Source organism: Microtus oregoni, unplaced genomic scaffold, assembly GCF_018167655.1.
Source record: "Microtus oregoni isolate MIOR12 unplaced genomic scaffold, Mior012 000046F_ref0000063, whole genome shotgun sequence".
Classification (NCBI taxonomy): domain Eukaryota; kingdom Metazoa; phylum Chordata; class Mammalia; order Rodentia; family Cricetidae; genus Microtus; species Microtus oregoni.
Window position 1 is genome coordinate 17,748,304 of NW_024543220.1, and position 12,848 is coordinate 17,761,151.

The 12,848-nt window shown below is 50.3% G+C and overlaps 3 protein-coding genes across 3 annotated transcripts in view; 2 read left to right on the plus strand and 1 right to left on the minus strand.

Moving 5' to 3' along the window:
• The window catches only part of Tspear (thrombospondin type laminin G domain and EAR repeats), a 157,455-nt gene that overhangs the window by 108,311 nt on the left and 36,296 nt on the right, over nt 1-12,848 (minus strand). The gene's annotated exons all lie outside the window — the stretch shown is intronic.
• Nucleotides 3,923-4,657, plus strand: LOC121435205 (keratin-associated protein 10-4-like). The gene is made up of 2 exons (XM_041634334.1): nt 3,923-4,098; nt 4,174-4,657. Exons 1-2 carry the CDS (start codon nt 3,923-3,925, stop codon nt 4,655-4,657), a joined length of 660 nt encoding a protein of 219 aa, XP_041490268.1.
• Nucleotides 8,874-9,188, plus strand: LOC121435210 (keratin-associated protein 12-1-like). The gene has a single exon (XM_041634342.1). It carries the CDS (start codon nt 8,874-8,876, stop codon nt 9,186-9,188), a length of 315 nt encoding a protein of 104 aa, XP_041490276.1.

The window sequence follows — 12,848 nt, forward strand, 5'->3', positions numbered from 1 at the left end:
CAGCCAATCTGATGGCAACAAGCAGCGCAGGGAAACACTAGAGCCAGGACAGCAGGTGCCTGAAGCCTTGGACGAGGCTGAGCACCAGCCTGAGGGTCCTCCAGCCCCCCAGCCACCTCCAAGGAAGCTAGACACAGACGATTAACTGTATAAACATGAACAGCTACAACAATGTGCCATAATCAAAATAATATTAAAAGCCTTCATTGTTTATTTCTGCAATTTTTCATTTTCTAGTTTTTAGACTCTGGAAAGAGAAACAGGTAGACACGGGGTCATGGACCAAGAGCAGGTTTTTATCCTGGAGAATAAGGATGGGCAGGGATAAAGGGAAAGGTATGAGGGAGGGGGACGACACCTAGAGGTCTGTAGGTGGGGGTCTTGCCAACAGGGTGCATGGCGGACAGAGGGTGCTATGCAGCTGACGTGAAGGGCGCATGCGGGAGGTTGCTGCTGAGATGCAGATCGGGACAGCTGGAAACCCAGGTGGGGAAGGCAGGAGCCAGAATCAGATATTAGGGATGGCAGTTGGGAATGGACGGGAACACACAGCCTGTAAGATGAGAAGCTTCCTGAAGTTGAAGGGATGTGTGAGACCAGAGCTGAGGACAGTCTCCTGGTGCTGTGGAGATGTGGCCTGGCCACAGAAGTGGTACAAGGGTCTAGAAAGAGGTGGGGTCACCAGAAGAGCAATCCAGTCACAAGCCCAAGGCAGTGACACACTTCTGGGATGTGGAAGCAAAAGGATCAGGAGTTTGTGGCAAACCTTGGCTATATAGTGAGGCCAGCCTGGGCTACGGGAGCTATTGTCTCAAAAAGAAAATGTTGCAGGTACAACCCCCACCCCTCCTGCTCCCAGCAACCTGAGGGAATGCCCAGCCACCCCATAGAAGGAAGGCCAACCCTCTCTGCACAGCTATTGGATGACCAGTTCTACCATGGGGGCCTCAGACATTGAAATACAGGAGAGAGCAGACATGACTCATTGAAGTCACAGTAACTCTGTCTACCTGGCAGCGACCACATGTGTTAAGGGAACTCTTTCAGCCAATAGCCTTTTAGATACCAGCCCATTGGGGGCATGGTCGGAGGTACTAAAAGCGCAGATGAAAAGCCTTTTTCTGCTGGGTTTGGTTCCCAGCTTCCAGTGGACACAGAGGACTACATATGGCTAGTCACTACTCTTATGTGAGTTTGATCCCCAAATAAATAAACTTCATTCCAGGCTATTGTGGAACTCTTTAATGCGCCTACATTTGGTGCCCAATTTTTTTCATAAAGAGTGGCTGGTGGGGTAGTTTTCACCCGAAACCCCAGTCTTGGGGAGCCAGGATGGGAGAGTTCGAGGTCAACCTTCACAGTGAGATGCTACATGAGTACAGCGCCTTAAGCAGGAGGGGGATAAAGCTGAACCGGATCACACAGACTGCCAGAAGCTTACACTGCTGGGAACAGCAAGTGCCACAGGTGGAAGGGCACAGACAATCGCAACACCAAACCATACCAGAGAAGCTGCGGAATGAAAGCGCTAACTCAAGGAGCCGCGCAGACACTTTAGAAACAAATTTTGAAGGAGGAAGGAATTCAAGTGGAGGCAGTGATAAGAGGACCCTACTTGAGAGGCCAGCCTGGACTATAGAGACCCTGATACTCCCAACCCCAAAATCATACATAAATAAATAACAGTGAGATAAGCTAGCTGGTCTTCTAAATGGACCAAGGGAACTTTAGAGCAAATATAATGTAATAAACACATCAAATGGGATCAAGAGTGAGCGCATGGGTTGGGGAGGTTTTAATGTTAGGTACACCAGGACAGCATGGGACTCACACAATGAAGATTTTGGTCTGATTCTTCAGACATGGGCTCAGGTGGTTTTAAAGGAAGACCTTTACCACAACATTTATAACATTCTGGGGCTGGAGTGAAGCCATGGGGTTTCTGAATTGATCCAGTAAGACTGCTGGATCCCTGGTGCTAAAATCAGAGGGGAGAAGCAGGCAGAGGGGACAGACAGAGGGACAGATGGATAGATGGAGAGAACATGATAGAAGGTAAGAGACTCAGTAAAATGTCAGTATTTTCCATTGTACCAACCATTGTGGACGCTCTTTAAAAACTTCAGGTCGCCCTGTAGCCCAGAGTCCATTCATAGACACGTGGAGGAGACACCTATACCCACCACCCCCAAACACACACCCTCAGCCACCACAGCCAAGTGGTGGAGCATCAGGCGGATGGGCTCAGTCTTTAACAAGAAGGAGATCCCAGCATTGGTGACAACAGGGGAATCTAGAGGACACTCCACACAGTGAAATAACCCAGGCACACAAAGCCCCATCTCTCCACCGTTCAAAGTCTACACTGTCAGCTCACAATGGATGGACCCAAAGCACAAGCGTTAAATGGCCTAGTGTGGTCCAATCTGGAAACTGATAAACACATCCTGGGTGGGGTCTAGCAGTCCGGGATCAGAGGAGAGAGAGCTTGGAAACTCAAGCGGACTTGCTGGAGTCATGGGGACATTACATTTGCATTCCAAGACAAAACCATGCCTCTGTGACATTGAAGAGAAAATGGTTCTAAGACATTAAACATTGGTAACTCAGCATAAGGATGAACAGACTCCCGTGACAGAAAGTGCATGGAAATAAAACCAGGATGATCTTGCAAAGAGTATGAAGGATAAAAATGAGGAAAATGGGAGGATCAAGACACACTGAAGACTCACACCAGAAGGAACGGTGTCCAGAGTCGCCAAAGGAAAAGCCGGGAAAGGAGAAATGGGTTTTAGGATAATCCCGAGATGAGATGTCACACTGCAAGCCTCAACACACAGCAAAGCAACACACAGCCTGGAAATAGATATTGGCATCCTAGAATAAGAAGGAAGAAAGAAAACAACAGAAGTTGAAAGTCAGGGAACTCTAGGTGTTTCTGCTCAAGGACACAGGCACCAGGCTAACAGGCATTGTTACCTGGGCTTGGAGGAACACTGGGCCAAACCCAGACTTTTGGTTTGTTTGACTGGTTATTTTGTTTTTTGAGACAGGGTTTCTTTGTGTAGCCCTGACTGTCCTGAAACTCACTCTGTAGACCAGGCTGGCCTCGAACTCACAGAGATCCACCTGCCTCTGCCTCCCGAGTGCTGGGATTAAAGGCATGTTCCACCACCACCCAGTTCCAAGCTCAGAATTCTATACCCAGCCAGACTATCCCGGCACGGGTGGGCAGGCCAGGAGTTTCTGAACTGTGGCCACTGCAGGATGTGGAGTCTCTGGTCTTGGAACCACAGCAAAACAAAAACAGAAAAAGCTCACCGTCTCCCTGGAAATGCTGAGAGTCTCAGAAGGAGGACTAGGCACTGCATAGAGAAGATGCCACCCTGCCCGAGCAGTCTCCCTCACAATACACACACAGTCTCCTGTCAACAAGCCCCTGAATCAACTGTGTTGTATACGACTTGCATCTTGCTAACATTTGGAGAGGGTAGGGGAGCTGTCATTAAGCCCCCGGGTGAGTTGTATTATGTAAGATATGTATGTTTTTATTTTGTCTATGTTTTTGAAATGTTTAAAACAACAACAATAATGATAGGTCCCAGTCACTCAGGCATAGGATGACAACCCCAGTCCCTGTTGCCATGGAGCCCTGCTCACCTCACAAAATCTCTCAGGAGAAGTGGCCTCAAATGATTCCCAGGCCTTCAGCTGAGTCAAAACAAACACAAACACAGGTGAGGTGTGCACACCTCCGATGACCACCGCTAATGAGGGGGCTCCAGCCAGCCAGTAAGCAGGAAGGGAAGCAAGGTCCTCACCTGGACAACACCAGCCCAGAGTGCTATAAAAGCTGAGAGCAACCCCTCACACACACACACACACTCACACACTCACACAGCTCTTACCAGACCTGCCCGCCATGGCCACCTCCACCATGTCTGTCTGCTCCAGCGACCTGAGCTACGACAGCCGGGTCTGCCTGCCTGGTTCCTGTGATTCTTGTACTGACTCCTCCTGGCAGGTGGACGACTGTCCAGAGAGCTGCTGTGAGCCTAGCTGCTGTGCCCCCAGCTGCTGCCAGCCCAGCTGCTGTGCCCCCATCTGCTGTGCCCCCATTTGCTGTGTCCCCAGCTGTTGCCAGTCCAGCTGCTGCCAGCCTAGCTGCTGTGTTCCAAGCTGCTGTGTCCCCAACTGCTGTGCCCCATCCCCCTGCCTGACCCTCATCTGCACCCCAGTGAGCTGTGGGTCCAGCCCCTGCTGCCAATCTGCCTGCAGCAGCTGTTGCACACCCTCATGCTGCCAGCAGTCTAGCTGCCAGCCCTCATGCTGCACCTCCTCACCTTGTTGCATGACCCTGTTCTGTAAGCCTGTCTGCTGCACACCCATCTGCTCTGGATCCTCCTCATGCTGCCAGCCATCCTGCTGTGTGCCTGTCTGCTGCAAGCCTGTCTGCTGCAAGCCCTGCTCCAGTGTGTCCCTGATCTGCCGCCCTGTGTGCAGACCCGCCTGCTGTGTGCCCAGCTCCTCCTGCTGTGCCTTGTCCTGCCAGCCCAGCTGCTGCAAGCCCTGCTCCAGCATGTCCCTGATCTGCCGCCCTGCCTGCTCCAGCCAGGCCTGCTGTGGTCTCTCCTCTGGCCAGAAGTCCAGCTGCTGAGAAGCTGGATCTCTCTGCCTTTACGGGCTACATCTTTATTCTTAAGCAATTCTCCACTCTCGGGAGCCCCTAGAAGTCACCTGGGGCCACCAGAGTCGTCTCACTATGGATTGGGGGCTACATAGCTGCTGCCCGATTGGGTTTGAGGGTGCCACCCAGCCCTTCCCCCCACAAATCCCTCTGTGACATAGAAAGCAGCCCCAGGAGCCCGTTCTCTTGACCGTGTACTTATACCAGAGGTGACAGGTTCACTGCTGTGTTCAATAAAGTGTTCATATCAGGACGCATGAGCTGGCTGTGTGCATTTTCTGGAATGTTCTGGGTCTTCATATCCAGGCTACCGCGGCGCTGGGTGCCTTTCCCTGTAAGTCCAGGAAGAGTCTCCTATACCAAGTCAGGACACTGGGACAGAACCTGAGGCACGTGTGTCTGTTCAGAAGTCTCTCGATATGGCTGCAGCCCAAGAACACACGCGGAGGGGCCAAGGGCTTCCATCAGGAGACCATGATAAGAGGTTCCCATCATGCCTGCCTCAGATCATGAGAGCTTGAGGATCAGTCCCTACTGTGGCAACACTGGTCACATCTGAGTTTAAGGCCTGGCTGAGAAGGGACAAGGCAAAAAGACATTATGAGTCACCCCAGGATGGTGAGGAGGACAAGGTGGGGCACCCTGAGGACCACTAACATTGGAGAGTTGAGTGAGCAACATTCGTATCAGCAAGGAAATTCAGCAACAGGAGAAGACTCCTCCACAAGCTATGAAGACAAGTTCCATCCTACCCCAGCTGAGCTCCTCCACCCAAGTGGAGTTGAGTAGAACCCAAGGGAAGGATCTCTGAACACGGTGGCGTTAGGATAATCTTTTTGTACACTGTGCAAAAGTGTATCTCTGTCCTTCCTCACCTGCCTAAGGCACCTTCTGATTGGTTTAATAAACAGTTGAATGACCAATAGCTAGGCAGGAGAGGATAGGCGGGACTTCCCAGCAGAGATAGAAACTCTGGGAAAGAATCCAAGGCGGGAAGATTTACCACCCAGACTCAGAGGAAGTCGGACATATGGTACCAAGGAGAGGAAATGAGTCATGTGGCAGAATGTTGATTAATATAAATGGGTTAATTTGAGTTATAAGAGCGAGTTGGGAACAAGCCTAAGCTAAGGTTTACCTTTCATAATTAATAAAAAGTCTCCATGTCGTTATTCAGGAGCTGGCAGTCCAGAGAAAGTCTGGCTATACGGGCGGGGCTAAATTCTAAATTTGAAGTCACATTGTTCCTGCTTGCTGGGTCTCTTCACATCTCGCAGCCATCACTTGGTTATTCAAATACTCCGAAGAGAATGATCATCCCCTGGGTACAGGGAGAAAGACCTTGTGGCTGCACAGCCCAGCTTTCTGGTGTGTGATAAAATGCCTGAGGGAATCAGTATAGAGACAGGAAAGGTTGGCTTGGGCTCACGGTTTCATCTGTGATCCGTCTCTGTGATCTTATCGTTGCTTCGGGGCCTATGGCAAGGCCTGTGAGAATGAGAAACCAGTGAGAGAGGAAGGAGCGGTGTCCAGGCCACTTCAAGGGACATCCCCAATGGCCCGATGTTCTCCTATTAGGCCCATTAGTCTAAAGACTGTACCAGCTCCCAGTGGTACCACAGGCTGGGACCACACACATGCCTTCAGCACACAGCCCTTAGAGACGATCCAGCCAAATGGCCATCAGGCCTCTCTCTCTCTCTCTCTCTCTCTCTCTCTCTCTCTCTCTCTCTTGCCCCTTCCCCTCCCCTCCCCCCTCTTCCTTCTCCTCTCCTTCTCCCTGAGACAAGTTTCTCTGTGTAGCCCTGGCTGGAACTTGCTCTGTAGACCAGGATGGCCTCTTTAAGGGACAGCATGAAAAGGACTAGACAGACTGCCAGAGTGTGACCCTCCCCCACTGACTCTTGTTGAGAGAGAGTAGAACCAAAGGGGCAAGGAGGACCCTGGGTAGTTAAGTGCAGGCATAGGCAAGGCCTCATCTGGAGGCTCCAGGGGAGAATGGTGGTGGGGGTCTCTTCAACTTCAATTCCCACCTACACCTGCTGTGCAGAGTCAGTCCCTCGGTGTCCTGCCACCTGCTCCAGCCATCCCCCTGCCTCACTCAGATGTTATCCCCGTGGTGACACCAGGCCTCTGCAAACCCCATGGACACTGCCCCTCTGCGAAGTCTCCCTGCCCTGTGAGGACACAGACATAGGGTGTAGGAACAGGGGCTATTACTCGGCCCTGAATAAAGGCTTTCTTCATTCATCTTTACAAAGAGGAGGATGGGTAGGAGTGGTGGGGGTTCAAGTTAAATTCTTAGACTGAAGGGGCTTCAGGACTACAGCTTGCTGCTAAGTAGAGACCAGCAATCACCTTCAGGGACCCAAGATGCTACTGTGCACACATGTGCATACAAACACACACACACACACACACACACACACATACACACACACACACCACTTCACAGGAGCAAGTAGGCCAAATGAGAGCCACTGGGATACAACAGCCCAGTGTAAGGCAGAACATCAGAGAGAGATGACTCTCCGGTGGTTACCCTGCTGCTGGTCTGGGCCCTGGGTCCCTCTGTTGAATCTTTAAGAATCCCAGGGACAATCCTGAGCAGTGTGGAAACCTGAAGTGAAGTACAGCACAGACACGGGATGCCTACTACAGATGTTTATAATATTTTCGCTGCCGGCTGTTAAGGGCTGAAGGGTGTGGGGGCAATCGTCTGCTTTGCTTGAGGCTCTTGTGGCCCTGGCGGCCTTGTTGCTGTGACTTCGCTGTTGTTGGGAGGTCTACATGGAGCTGTAAGTGATAGCCCAGTGGAAATGTAGTCATGCAGCTGTTCCCATCTCTCAGCTGGGATGGCTACAGAGGTCCCAGGCACAGTAACGGGCTAGATGACTGCAGGGGAGGAGCTGCAGAGCAAAGTGGGTAGGAAAGCTGACAGCATCTGAGGAGTAGCAGGTCACAGGAGCACACAATGGCCCTGCAGCTCACGGCATACATCAGGCTGCCTGACGGGAGAGGCACAGAGAATTCCAGACAGAAAGGAGCACCCTGCATATAGGCCTGCATATCAGGGCCACGGTGGGGCTGGGAGACAGCAACGGCTTCTGCAGTCCTGGGGTTGGCAACAGTTGTGGGGACACAGTACAAGGAAACAGGGCCGGAAGTCACTCATTCCCACGGCTAAAAGTTTCCCAGGATTTCTGAGATTGCACAGTTGTATTTGCCGAAGGGACAAAGGAGCCTCTGCATCAATCGCTACACAATAGGGTTGGGTGGGGTTGTATTGTCCACGAGACAGGATCTAGCATCATGAAAAGCATGCCTGGGAGGGTTTGTCTTGACTACAATAACTGACCGGGCAGACCAGTCCACAGCTGGAGGCGCCATTCTCTGGGCTGTGTAAGTGGAGAAAGCGGCTGGGCGGCAGCCACATTCATCCTCTCTGCTTTCTCAGACCAGCTGCTTCCTGCTCCTGCTCGCTTGGCTTCCCCACCAGGAGGGACTATACCTGAAACTATGAGCCCGAATAAACCCTTTCTTTATTAAGTTGCTTCTGCCGAGTGTTTTGTCACAGCAACGGAAGAGAAACTAAGACAGGGAGCTAATTTTGTGTTAAGGGGTGATGGCAAACGTCTTAAACTTGTTTGTAACCTGCCATTATGGTCTGAACACAGCCAACAACATATACACACACGGGCATGCCGATGACAATAAAATTTTATTTATAAAGACAGGAAGGAGGCCAAATATAGCCCCTAGATCCTAGTTCCCCACCTCTATGGTAAAGTTTGCATTTTACAATGGAAAGTCAGAATAAGTAATAAAAAGCCTTCACTGATAGTATGAGACGAGAAACAACAGACCCTGACCTCAGTCAAGCCAGCGCCGCTGTGGGCTCAACAATGGCCCAAGAAACAGCAGCACAAAATTCATGAAAGCCAAACCAGAACATCCTGTTTGTGGAAGGAGAAGTTGACCTCAAAGCCAAGGCTGTTTATGAGGATCATAACTCAGGAAGACGCACCCCGGAATAACAAGTCACTGAGGAACAAGTGACAGAAACATCACGCAGAAGACCAGCTGCATTATGGGTAGCTGGGACATAGGGCTGGGTATAAAAGCCACCCCAGGAAGGAACACCAGACATTCTCACCCTCCTCCAGACCAGCGAGCATCTGCCACCATGTGCCACACCAGCTGCTCCTCAGGCTGCCAGCCCTCCTGCTGTGTGTCCAGCCCCTGCCAGTCATCCTGTGTGCCCTTGAGCTGCAGGCCTGCTATCTGCATTCCTGTGAGATGTCAGGTGGCCTGCTGTGTGCCCGTGAGCTGTAGACCCACTGTGTGCATGGCTCCCTCCTGCCAGTCCTCTGTGTGTGTGCCCGTGAGCTGCCGGCCTGTCTGCGTGACCTCCTCCTGCCAGTCATCCGGGTGCTGCCAGCCCTCCTGCCCCACCCTGGTCTGCAGACCTGTCACCTGTAGCACGCCCACCTGCTGCTGACCAGTGTCTCCAAACCAGCTAGTGCCAGATGGAACATATCTGTCCCTCCCAACACCTGTCATCTGTGAGGCAGGCCGGACGCATGCCCAGCCCACCCAGGAACTGTGGAGAGAGGGTACAGAAGAAGAATTCTGTTTCTCCCTGCCCAAGCCCAACCCCCAGGGATGTCCTGACTCTTAGTGTCCCTCTCCAGCCCTGTGTGTCAAATAAATCGCTTTCCCATCCAACTTGTGCTCTCTTTCATCCCCACATACTTTCCAGGTTCCCACTGCATAGCCTTGGCTGCCCTGGAGCTCCCTATGCACACCAGGCTGACCTTGACCTCGCAGATATCCACCTTCCTTTGCCTCCCAAGAAAGAGTCTATCTACTTTTTAGAAAAGATTTACTTTTATGTGTATGAGTGTTCTGCCTACATACATGTCTGTGTGCCACATGAATGCATTGCCTGTGGAGGCCAGATGAGGGTTCTGATGTAGGGTGAAAAAGAACAAGGAAACAAAACGCAAGGCACTCTGGGATGCTAGATCGGCATCTGGGGATGAAAGTGTATAATTACCATGCCCAGAAGGAACGAGACCATTCTGAGATACTCATTCGTGTGTCACTCTGGTTATCTGTCCCATGGAAACAAGATACCCAAGGGAACTAGAATTCCCTGGGAGTTCCTCGCAAGGAAATAAAAGACTGAAGCCTGGGGCCAGCCACATGGGAACTTGTCTCCTAGGAAGAGACCTCATGCAGACAACTGGTCACGCCCTCTTCTGAGATGGCTGAAGCTGAGATAATGAGGGTGTACCACAGTGAGCAGGACTCTTAATTATATGGACCCCTTGTCTTGTATCTAAACCATACCCTCATATAAGGACCTGGAAAATGGACTTGGGGGAGTCATTGGATCTCTCTGTCTTTCTTTCCAGTGTGGCCACATTGAATCAGTCTCCTTTTTCTCTGATTTATACTATTATTTGTTTGTTTCATTGGCTCATCAAGAATGGCAGCCACATCTGAATTATTGGGCCTACAAGGGCCAGGCTCTGACCTTTAATAACCCTGATAATAAGTAGTTTCATGGAAAGAAAGAGGAGAGGAGAGGTGGGGTGGAGAGAGGGAGGGCAAGGAAGAGAGGAGCAGAGCTGGTGTGGAGGAAGGAGGGGACACAGGAAGGGAGAAAAGGAGAGGGACAGAAGGGGGAGGGAGACGGGGAGAGGAGAGGAAAAGAGAGGAGAGGAGAGAAGAGGAGAGGAGAGGAGAGGAGAGGAGAGGAGAGGAGGAACTAGACAGAAGAAACAGACAAAGAAGTAACATCTAAGAAAAGCTCCACAGAAATAAAACCACATAAAACACAGAGAAACCCTCCTGTGTGACTTTTCCTAGGAGATATGAAGGTCTCCTCTCCTTAGGCAGGACCCTGATGACAAGTCAAAGAAATTATCTTCCCAGTCCAGCTCAGTGAACCAGTGAGTTTACTGGGGCTGTCTGAAGAAGCATGGGCAACCAACAGGCAGTACACTACTGAAGAGTCTACTCTTAGCAGTAGCTAACTGCTTACACAGCCTCAGGGAGGGGAGGAGTTTCCTGCACCATCCTGAGTCCTCCCATGTTCCACAGGGAATGTTAACTGACCCAAGCTTGTAAGGCTCTCGCGCAGGCAATCCCAGCTGCTCTGGTTCCAGGATGGCAACTGTGTGTTATCCTTAGAGGGCAGCATGCCACAATACCCCAAATAGGATGCAGCTTCCTCAACACCCCAAATAGAATGTATCTTCCTCAACACCCCAAATAGGGTGCATCTTTTTCAAAACAAAGAATAAAACTTGGTTGGATGCACCTTGTTTAATATGTGACTGTCAAAACCCAACAGTAATGAGGAAGATGTGAACACACAGATTAAACCACATGCCATCAACACAGAAGCAAAGGCAAGGATTACATCAGACATCTGGTGAGAGTCACATGCTCTAACTGCTGAGGAGAAGCCATCCCACCCTGAGGAAATGATGGTGTCCTTCCATAGTGGAATAATAGAGATCGGCACTTCACTGTCTGTAGACGGGCACCATCAGAAATGGCTTCCGGCCAAGGACGATACAAGGAGAGAAACTGGAATCCACGTGAGGGAACTGTAGAGAGAACACTGTGGAGAAAAGGGTGCTCGAAGCCATCAGGGGCACACTTGCCACAGAGGACAGGGACAGAGCTGGCAGCAGCAGGAGCAAGCAGAGTGGGCAGCACTTCAAGAACAATGCGTGGTCGCCAGGACATGGACTGGGCTCCCAGAAACTCTCACTTCCACAAGCAGAGAGAAAAGGCCTCTGCCAGTGACAGATATGCCAAAGGAAACTCGACAGACTGCTGTCGAGATATTGAGGAAACAGCACTCAGGAGGAGTTCAGGGGCCCACAGGAATGGAGGCCTTAGAAGTTGGCAACAGTTGGGAAAAGTTAGAGCCCTGGATAAACACGGCAGGTAAATGGAAGCATTCTGATCTTCTCTACAAGGAGAACAGAGAGGCATCAGCCCAGGCCACACAAAGGCTCCAGCTGAAATCTTACAGCCCATCAGGAGAAATGAACGCCATGAGATCCATGACCCAAGGAAGGAAATGAAAGTTAGAAAAAAAATGGTATCAATGTAAATGCAAGTGGGAAGGGCTGTACAGGAAGTCTACAGGGTACAGGAAGTCTGGAGGCCACCAAGCCTAACTTAAATCCCTAGGATTCGCATGGTGAAGAGAACCAACTCCTGTAAGCTATCCTCTGACCTACACATATGTGTCATAGCTTATGTACACATACACACACATGTACACACACAGATACACACACACAAGCACACACACATGCATGCAAACAGGAACACATGTGCACACGCACATACGCACACATGTGCACATGCGCACAAACACACATATACTAAAATGTAATTCTTTTGAAGGGAGTAAGAAAGGAATAAGAAAGGAAATCAGAAGTAAATTGAAATACATCAGCAATTACAATAAAAATAAATAGATTAGACTCTCCAATTAAAAACAGAGATTGTGTGTTTGTGTTATCATTAGGCTAATTTTGCCCTTTGCCTGTTTTGTAATAAAGTTGTATTGGCTCCTTGTCCACAGGTTGCCTTCTACTGGCTGATGTTCCTATAGCAGAGCCAAGTATTTGTGACAGAGCCAAGACAGAACCCGGGACTTTAATATAGTTACTTAATGAACATTCGTTGAACAGTTTGTCAAGCCTTGGTTTTAAAGTATAAAGAATAAAAATGTTGAAAGTAAATTAAGGAAAATACACCCAGCAAATCCTAACAAAAAATTCCCACGTGATTCAGTAAGGTAAAATATTCAGAAAGGTAAAAAGAATTATTTCTAATAAAGAACTCAGGGCAGGATGCTGGCCAGCCTCATGGGGCCACTTCTGAGGACAGGAACACCGTAAACCTTGGACAGCTGGGGAAACTTCTAAACCCAACTGGACCCCGGAAGAAGACTCGGAAGATGGTTCTCTCCGCCCTGAAGATGCGACAGTTCTCAGCCACTGGGTGCCACAAAGTTAAAGCCTCACAACTGCAAAGTCTGATGATGCCAAAGAGCATAGGTCCCAAGACACAGCGGAAGAGGAATGGACGGCTCCGTTCTGACACGGGTTCCATCCCAGCGGCA